Source organism: Lutra lutra, chromosome 3, assembly GCF_902655055.1.
Source record: "Lutra lutra chromosome 3, mLutLut1.2, whole genome shotgun sequence".
NCBI classification, from domain to species: domain Eukaryota; kingdom Metazoa; phylum Chordata; class Mammalia; order Carnivora; family Mustelidae; genus Lutra; species Lutra lutra.
Window position 1 is genome coordinate 103,423,296 of NC_062280.1, and position 9,565 is coordinate 103,432,860.

The following is a 9,565-nucleotide window of genomic DNA, read 5'->3' on the forward strand; positions in this document are numbered from 1 at the left end:
ATATTACCTCCCACCTGTTAGAATGTTTAAACTCAAAAAGACTAACAAAAAAGATAACTAGCACTGGCAAGGCCACAGAGAAAGGGGAACCTTTGTCCACTGCTGGTGAGACTGTAAATTGGTGCACCGGCTATGGAAAACAGTGTGGATGTTCCTTAGAAAATTAAAAAATAAAAAATTTAAAAAAATCTCATAGAACTACCTATGACCCAGCAATTTTATTCTGAGTATTTAACAGAAGGAAATGAAATCAGGATCTCAAAGAGATACCTGCAGCCCCACATTCATGGCAGCATTACTCACAATGGCCAACTGTGGAAACAACCTAAGTGTCCATCCACGGATGAATGGATAAAGAAGACATGGTGTGTGTTCACACTGGAACATTATTCCGCCATAAAAGAAAAAAGGAAGTCCTGTTCTTTGCAACAATGTGGATGGACCTTGAGAGCATTAGCGAAGTGAAAGAAGTCAGAGAAAAACAAATACTGTATATTTTCATGTGCATGTGGGAGTCTAAAGTAACTGAATTCATAGGAACAGAGAACAGACTGGTGGTTGCCAGAGGTAAAGAGTGGGGTGAGGAAACTGGGGGAAGGGTGACAAGAAGTACAAAAGGTACTTGCAATTGTAAGATAGGTATGTCCTGGGGATGGGATGTACAGCAAGGAGACTTGAGTAAACAATACTGTATTGTGTATTTTGTAAGTTGCCAAGAGTGTAGATGTTCACATCACAAGAAAAAGTTGTGATAAGAAAGTTCACATAAAGTTATGATAAGAAAAAGTTCGTATCACAAGAAAAAACATTTATAGCTATACGAAGTGAAGGATGTTAACTGAACTTACTGTGGTGATCATTTTGCAATATATGTATCAAATCATTGTGTTGTACATCTTAAATCAATACAATGTTATGTGACGATAATCTCTAAATGAAACTAGAAAAAGAGAGAGTGAGAAAGAATAGTCCGAGCATTAAATGACGTATAGGCTAGCTTTGTGACTGTGGCTTCTATCAAACTCCGTTTCATAATCTATAAAACTGTGATAATACATACCTGTTGGCAATGAAAATCAAAACAAAATATGTAAGGCATCTAGCATAATTTTTGGCACAAAAAGAATACTCAAAAGTTAGTTCCCTTCACCCCCTTTAGGTTCATCTGTGGCAAACCCTAATAACTTACATTTTTTGTCCTATTGTAGAGTTTTCCTGAAACAGCAAATCAACGTCTACGTCAAAGCTGCAAGTGGTAATGCACCAAGTCATCCCTCCTACTACCTGCAAGACACGAAGAAAATACCTGTTTTCTCCTTCTAGTTTGGGGAGAGGGGAAGAAATGGAAGGGAGAAAAATATGTAAGTTTTTATAGAATCAATGATCATACAAAAGTGTATCTCTTTAGAGAGAGAGCACATGTCCTTCTGACTCCATCAACTACAACTCGTCTAAAACAGTACCACCGAATAAAACTTCCTGCAGCGATGGAAATGTCCTATGTGCATACTGTTCAGTATGCACATGGCACACATGGGGCTAGTGTGACCAAGAAGCTGACTTATACTATGAAACCAACATATCATTCACAGATCCTCCTTATATTGAGACATTAACTCTTAGCCAGGAGAAGGCTTAATCCAGTTTTAGGTAAGTGCCAGATTCCAGAGGAATTACATGTTTTGAGATCAGATCAGACAGGTTAGTAGCAAGGCTGACATTTGTGGCTCATTACTGAATTTCCGTACATCTTGTTTTTTTCATGTATCTAAAGGAGAGAAGAATCCCTGTTCTACTTTTCACAGAGGACCTTTCAGAGGTGCAAATGACCACTGAGGTTAAAAAAAAAAAAACTCCAGCTAAATACTTTTCAGATATAGCTCGATGGGGACTCTGATCTCTGGCTGTGTTTAAACACAGTGAGACGCCTATAAGTACAGATTCCGGGCCCCAGCCCAGATCTAACCAAGTATCAAAGGGTGAGGCTGCAGCATCTGTATTAGAAAACAGTCCACAGAGATTGTTAAGCCAAGCCAGGCCGTGGTCCACTGGGGCACTCAACACTTTCTTCCACCAGGAAGCTTTCCTGGCCTGCTCTGTCTGATCTGGAAGCTTCATTTCTGCTGCACTTACTACATCATGACACTGAGTATGCTGCTTTACTTGTCTCCCTTCCCTATTCTATAGAAGCTGGCCTCCTTGAGTACAGGGCCTTGGTCTGATCTTTGTGCCCTCAATACTTATTACTATGCCTCGTATAGGATTCTTGAAGGTTCTGCTGAATTAACAGACTTCAACCCAAGGTGACTTCTCTCCCCTCCATAGTGACACTCACTGACTCCAAACTCAGAACTAACCATCATTAGAATATGTGGCAATTGTGTGCACAATGACTTGGGACAGCTCCTTATTAACTCAGATTTTATCTCACATAATCTTTCTCTCTCCACCCAAACTGTAAGTTCCTTAAAAGGAAGAACTAGTTCTAATGTTTTTTTGCACTTCCCAATGCTCTGTACACAGAAAAGGAATTCAAGGCATATCTACTGACACATTTTTATTTTCTTGTAATAAGAAATTGGAACACTTCTTTTTTTTTTTTTTTTAAGATTTTATTTATCTATTTGACAGACAGAGCACAAGTAGGCAGAGAGGCAGGCAGAGAGAGAGGGGGAAGCAGGCTCCCTGCTGAGCAGAGAGCCCGATGTGGGGCTCGATCCCAGGACCCTGGAATCATGACCTGAGCTGAAGGCAGAGGCTTAACCCACTGAGCCACCCAGGTGCCCCGAAATTGGAACACTTCTAATAACGAACCTGAATCCAAGAGAAACATGGACATTAGAGAAAGTAAAAACACAATCTCTTCCTCTTTTCTCAGCCTTGGTAAACCACTCCGTCCCAACAAAACACAGCCTAATGGTTAGAAAGGTTTCCTCTTACCTTGTCAAAAGGTGACAAACCTTTAATTCGTGCCCTGAAATATCCAGCTGCAACCAAAAGCTCCAGAATTTCAGTCAGCTTGACATTTTGTTCTTCATCTTCTCTTGTTTCAACCTAGAAGAAGAGCCAAAAGTTAGGCTGCTAAAATCCACCTTGAATAAAGGAACACTGGGTGTATTTCTGATGCCACAATTTAATAGCTAAGGAGCTGGTGACATTGGCTGACTTGCTGTGTTCATGCTGGAGCATGGGGACACAGCGCTGCCAGAGTCACAAAGAACAGCATCCTCAGGCCTCGATAAGCTGTGTTTACTGTCACAGTGTCACAGGTGGCAAGAAAAGATACAGGGAAGCCTGGGTGGCTCAGTTGGTTGGACGATTGCCTTCAGCTCAGATCATGATCCTGGAGTCCCGGGATCGAGTCCCACATCAGGCTCCCAGCTCCACGGGGAGTCTGCTTCTCCCTCTGACCTTCTCCTTGCTCATGCTCTCTTTCACTGTTTCTCTCACAAATAAATAAATAAAATCTTTAAAAAAAAAAGATACACAGGTGATACAGATTACACCTCTGGTGCTGAAGAAAACCAGGGACAGGCAGATTACAGCACATTACCTCCCTGTTCTCTAACGCATCGCTTACTTGACAGGTTCTGACTAAATAATAAACTCCTTACAGACAAAAACAAGGTGTTTTTTTTAACTTTATGCACATCTTGGTCCCAAAAGCTACTGACAAACAGAGCAAGAACAAAGAAGGGAGTTCAAATATGTGTCTTTCTCTGCACTTCTCTTTTAGATCTCTAAAGCAAATACAAGGCGGGCTTTCAACCCAGATACACTGAAGGATGATTACTGCCACAAAATGGGATTGCCTTAAAAATAATAAATTCAGGGGCGCCTGGGTGGCTCAGTGGGTTAAAACCTCTGCCTTCGGCTCAAGTCATGATCCCAAAGTCCTGGGATCAAGCCCTGCATTGGGCTCTCTGCTCAGCGGGGAGCCTGCTTCCCTCTCACTCTCTGTCTGCCTTTCTGCCCACAGGTGATCTCTGTCAAATAAATAAATAAATAAAATCTTTAAAAAAAAATTCATCTAATATATTTGAGTAGGGACCTGATTTTAAAATTTTAAGTTGTATCTTACCTTCGCTCCCAGGTGTTGACAACTTAAAACCACTGAAATATTCTAGTCCTTTTGCCTCCATCTGCTTTCATGAACAGTACCTTTCCTCTCTTTTGTTATTGCAGAACATAAAAAACCAGTAATCTATATAAAACACAGTGAACACATAGCTGGCTCAAATTCTTGGACCTACCTCTGACTACCCCCTCACCCAACAATGCCCATGAACTCTTCCTTTATTATACACGTCCCATTGACCTCCTCCCTTTTATTTATACTTCCTGCCGGGACTACTGCAACTGCCTCTCAATCTTCCTTCTGTTAATTTGTTTTCCTCCCTTCCTCCTAAATCACAACTTTCAGATCCTCCCTCTTTAGCTCATCCCCCAGTCCTTATCATTAACACATCATACATTGTCTGTAAGATAAACTCCAACATTCTTAGTCTGGCATTTGGATCTTTGGCTGCAACCTATCTTTTCAGCTCCAGCCTTCACCTCCCTCCGGAACAATCTAGTCGTGGTATGGACAACCTCAAGCATGGCTCATTCCCCTTTCTTCACTATTCATACCCCTTCTCTTCTCCTCATACTCCCTAACCACCCAGAAACCAGCCTCAAATTCTAGCTCCTATTTGATGCCAACCCTGACAAATGTAGCCAGAAATGGTCACTCCTCTGCATTTCTATTTTATTTATAGTTCTAGCCATTCATACAATTAAGTATCAACCTCTTCTGAGTGAAATGTCTGGTGTTAATATAGATGCCTGTCTTTTGAAATGGCCTATTAGCTGGATCAGGAGAGGACAATATTTTATTCAGTCATGTTTACAACTCTTCTGAAGCAGCATTAGACTCAAAGGGCAATTAAATATGGAATGACATGTTCAATCATCACACAAAGTGCATGACCTATGCCAGTCATAGATTAACAAAATGTTTTCGTAGTCATGACACTGATAATGGAAATTCAAGTTTATTTTGAAGTACAAATTGCCAGGAGAGGGAGCTTACATATTAACAAATAGTTGCAAAGAATTATTAAAAGGACTGACAATCTCTTGCAGTAGGAGGTGGTGAAGGCGACACCTTGTTTCACTCCTCTCTCAAATCACCTTGGTCCAGGCTATCAAAGCATTCCCTGGTTCTTAGGGGACATGAAAAAATAAAGTAATATTAATTATTCACACCTTCTCTTCCTTTGCAAAAGATCTGGGATAGTTAAGCAACATCTCTAAGTGGGGAGACTCAAAGAAAAGAGAAGGTAAAGAGCAATATGGTTCACAAAGACGGAGTAGAAGAGAAAAATGGGATGATATAAGCATTTTCTTCAAACTCCTAGGATGTAAAACATGAACCTTTCATTTGTTCAGTCATCACTAATCATGAAAACACTTCCAAGAAGAGGACATTTCATCCCAGGAGGATTATTCCTGGTCTGCCTGGACCTAATGAACACCCACTGCCAACCCTAAGGCAGATGCATGGCCCGTGGTTTTTATCCACTCATCCCCAGAATGGAAAAGTATGTGTAGTTTTGCAATATAACCTGTGAAATAACTTCTGGGTGCAAGACACTGAATGGAGACTGTTAGTAAGACTCCACATTCACTTCACAGATTAATACTGAAACAAAATGAGAAAGGGCCACAGGTTAACACACAGTGACTGAAAGAATGCCCTCTCTTGACGGTATCAAAAGCCATCAGATTGGCGAATATACCCATTGTTTAAAAACTAAAATTGGCGAATACACCCATTGTTAAAAAACTAAAATTCTGATAAAGATGTATGACTGTGAGCTCTTAAACCGGGCACGCTAAATTTTCATTGCTCTGTACTATAGTTCATGGAAGCTGGAAGGCAGTGCCAAGTCTAGCTATCTTCCCTATCCTTCACAGACATAGAGTAAAGGGTTTAAAAAATTAAATTTAAAGAATTAACTGGATTAGTGGCAGCTTAATGACACAGACTACCCATATTCATATGTACTGCTCTTTGAACTGAATGATACTAATTTAACTCTAGCTACCCTCTGTGCCTCCTAATTGCCAAGAACTGTCTTAGGTTCCCAGAAAAGTGACAAATCAGACCCAGCCTCCTGGCAGTCAGAGAAGGGTTACACAAAGGACTCAGAGGACCATGTTGCTTTTTATTTTAGAAAGATCCCCATTTATAGTACTCTAGGACACTGAATTAAAGGGATTTAAGGTGGAACCTGAGAGGCCAGAGAGGAGTCTATAGCAAAAGGTCAGGCAAAAACTCGATAAGAGCCTAAAACAAACAAGTGACAAACAAGAAATATCAAATACCAGGATACAGTTCTGAGTCTTCACAATCCCCCATTCCATCGATGTAATTTGCATGTAAGGTTTTACCTAATACAAGGGTTCTGACAACAGGACATTTCTTAGGTTTTCCTAAGATTACCACAAAATGGACTTACATTCTGGGCACACACACTCACAGATAAATCTGTTGGGCCATCACTATATCCCCAGCTTTTATGCACAGAACAGCGATCCCACAATTAGTGGGTACTTGTGGGATGAAAAACAGGATTGGCAGGGGGTCGGGTGGGTGGGATGACAGGCGGTTGAAAGGGAAGGAACCACTCACCATGTCAAGGCATCAGTCCTCCTGCCAAATGCCTGCTTCAAAACCTTAGGAGGGGGACAGAGGTGCAGTGTGGGTTCCATTTCTTTCCAGAATCTAGTAAACTAAACTAGTCTTAGCTTTGGAGTAAATCGACTGGAAGAGAAGACACTTGCAAACCACCTAGCTATATGAATGACACTTGCAGCCAAAAGGAAATGCACGTTCCCTTTATGCCTAGCCAGTGTGGAAATCCGGAAACCACTGATTATCCTATCCCTTAGGACCGAGTGAGTATTTAATAACACCGCTGTAAGGAAAGGCACCCGCTACGTTCTGGAGAAGCAGCCACGCTTCCGCCAGGCGCACTGCCGGGCCACACAGCCCCACCGGACAGCGCGTCGCCTCCCGCAGACAACCCAGTGCGCGCACGGTTCCCAAACTTCCAGCTGCTACAGGGTCTGGCGTGCATTCCTTGCACACACCGAGGCGAGTTGGGGGAGGAGGGGGGAGGGACCCCGCGGGCCCGTCGGGGCGGCGACAGGCGCCACAAGGTCACCGCCCTTTGCACAACCAGAGCCCGGACCGTCCCAGCACGCGTCTCGTGACTCCCAGGGCGCTGCAGCCCCGGGCTTCGGGACGAGCCCTGCGGCGCCAGGGGTGGGGGACACTGCCCGGGAGAAGTAGGACCTCGGGCCCGCGGCGCCTGGGGCTGCGTGGGGCTAGGTATTGGGCTGGGAAGACCACCTCCCTCCCCGGGGACCCGAGAGCGGCTGAAGTTTGTCCCCGCCCCCGCCCAGGCAGGGGGACCTCCCCGGTCCCCAGCGCACAGGGCCAGCTCTCCCCGCCCGGGACACACCTGAGAAGGGGGCGGGGCGCCCCAAACGCTTCCCGGGCGCCGCTCTGCCCGCCACCCCGCGGGCTCGGCCCTCTCCCAGGAACCCGGACGTGTCTGGGAGAGGGAGGTCCTTACCTCCGGGAGACCCTGGCCCTCCGGGCCCTTGGGCAACCCCATGGTCCTGTGACAGACGTGCGGCGGCAGCAAAGCTCGCGGAGCGCCCGGAAGAAGCTGTCCCCGGCCGCGGAGCTGCTACCGGGGTGGAGGCAAAGCGGAAACTTCCTCCGCCGCCTCTGCCGCAGCCGCCGCCGCCGCCGGCCGGGAGCTCGGCGGTCCGGCGGAGCATGCGCGTTGGGACGGGAGCGCGGCGCGACTGCGCCTGCGTGAGAGCCGCCCCGGGACAAGGCCGGACGGCGGGGGAAGCTGGAGGTACTGTCCCGGCTGGGCTCCGTGGCCGATGTTCCGCGGGAGCCGCGCTCCAGAGCTCCGCAGTTTTCTCCGAGTCCTTCACAAAAGGGGCGATTCTTTCATCTCGGGGAAATTTTGCATTTTGGTTCCCTCTCTGCGTCTCACAGGCATCGGATACCCCCAGTGGGGGTGCTGTCCGCTCTGCGAGCCGGACTTTGGAAGCTCCCTCAGTCTGGTGTTAAAATTCCAGCATGAATGCGTTTGGGAATTCCAGACCTCGGCCCGGTTTTAGCTGAATCGGGGTGTCCCCCTGCTTCCCGCGCACTTGCGCTAACTTCTCGATATGTATACGGACCAGGGAACAGAGGCCCCAAGAAAGGTTGCTGCACGCCTGCTGCTTCCTCAGTGTTCCAGGCAGTGCGTCTTGTTTCTCAGGATACCTGGGTTGGGGTAATGTCCCCCTACCTCCAACATCCCTAACTCTGGGTCTTCCTTAGGAAAAGGTCGTCTCTGCGAGTGCTTCTCTGTTTTGACGTCATTTTAGCCTCCACATCGCTTACATGCTGCACCCCCTGTCTGTCCCAGAAAATGGATGGCAGTTACATAAAAGGGTTCTCTCCCGGGCCACAAGACCCCCTCAAAACCCGCACTTGCTTCATACTGGCTTCTCTAGCTTTTTAAGTTTTATTTATTTATTTAATTTTAAGCGATGAAGAAAAAGGTGACTTGAAAATTTGCTGTAGTAAAGATCGTTCCCGAGGGGCGGGGCGGGGGAAGGGATGGGGAGAGTGGGGAATAAGAAGCTCAGAGCTCCTAGAGATCGTGTGTGTGTGTGTGTGTGTGTGTGTGTGTGTGTGTGTGTGTGTGTGTTTCCTCTCTGCATGCCTAGCATCTTAATAAGCAGATAAGAAGTAAATGTTTGTCCTTGGAGGAATTCTTTGGGCTTTTGGTATTCTTCCTGGAGTTTATCCTGACGGAATACCCACCCATGTGATCCCAAAGGCCCTAGAAACGGCCATTTCCTTCTTAAATTCAGTTAGCAAATACCGCTAACAAAACTGTGTGCCAGGCATCACAAATTTGAGAAAACTGAATAGGGAAATTAAGGGGGTTAAGATGGGAACTCTCATAGCAGAGTTAGGGGACATCTTGTGCTCACCCATTGGAAAGCCAATGAATCTCAATTTTTAAGGCACCCATTATCAACTTCCCAAACGTATTTATTTTTGTAATTTTAAAATCGCCTTTCCCGGAGGTGGTATACAATGAGAGGGAATGGAGGGTAATTTGTGGCTGCTGTTGAGTGACTAGAAAGTATTGATGTCTAGGAACAGATAGCAAAATCTCACATAGCAGGCAAGCCTAAATAGCTGTATATAAAGTAGTTCAGAGAATAGGGTCTGGAGAATAATAGAAATCAGGTAGGCCACACACAAGTTCCCTGTTGGAAATGCCTTCACAATATTTAAATAAACATGAGCAGCTAACTTGCCCAGTTTTACTGTCTGGGTAGGGTGACAGTGGAAGACTTGGGTTGGCGGCGTGCCTTTTTTTCCCCCCCTTAGAGATCCCAGCAAAAAGGCCGTGGCAGCAGTCAAGAAAGCTTGGGCTTTCTGTGTTTGAGAGCGGAACCCCAGTGCAGCTTTGGAGAAGACCTTGAACAG

The 9,565-nt window shown here is 45.5% G+C and overlaps 1 protein-coding gene across 4 annotated transcripts in view; it reads right to left on the reverse strand.

Annotated features, from left to right (window-relative positions):
- CCDC93 (coiled-coil domain containing 93) overlaps positions 1 to 7,831 on the reverse strand; it is an 87,347-nt gene extending 79,516 nt beyond the window's left edge. For all 4 annotated transcript variants that reach the window (XM_047722564.1, XM_047722563.1, XM_047722562.1 and 1 more), the window contains exons 1-3: positions 7,629 to 7,831; positions 2,941 to 3,054; positions 1,190 to 1,284 (exon numbers count right to left, since the gene is read on the reverse strand). In XM_047722564.1, the coding sequence (XP_047578520.1) occupies positions 1,190 to 1,284; positions 2,941 to 3,054; positions 7,629 to 7,670 (251 nt within the window). In that variant the 5' untranslated portion in view covers positions 7,671 to 7,831. The remainder of the gene's footprint in view (positions 1 to 1,189; positions 1,285 to 2,940; positions 3,055 to 7,628) is intronic.
- Between the last annotated feature and the right edge of the window lie 1,734 nt (positions 7,832 to 9,565).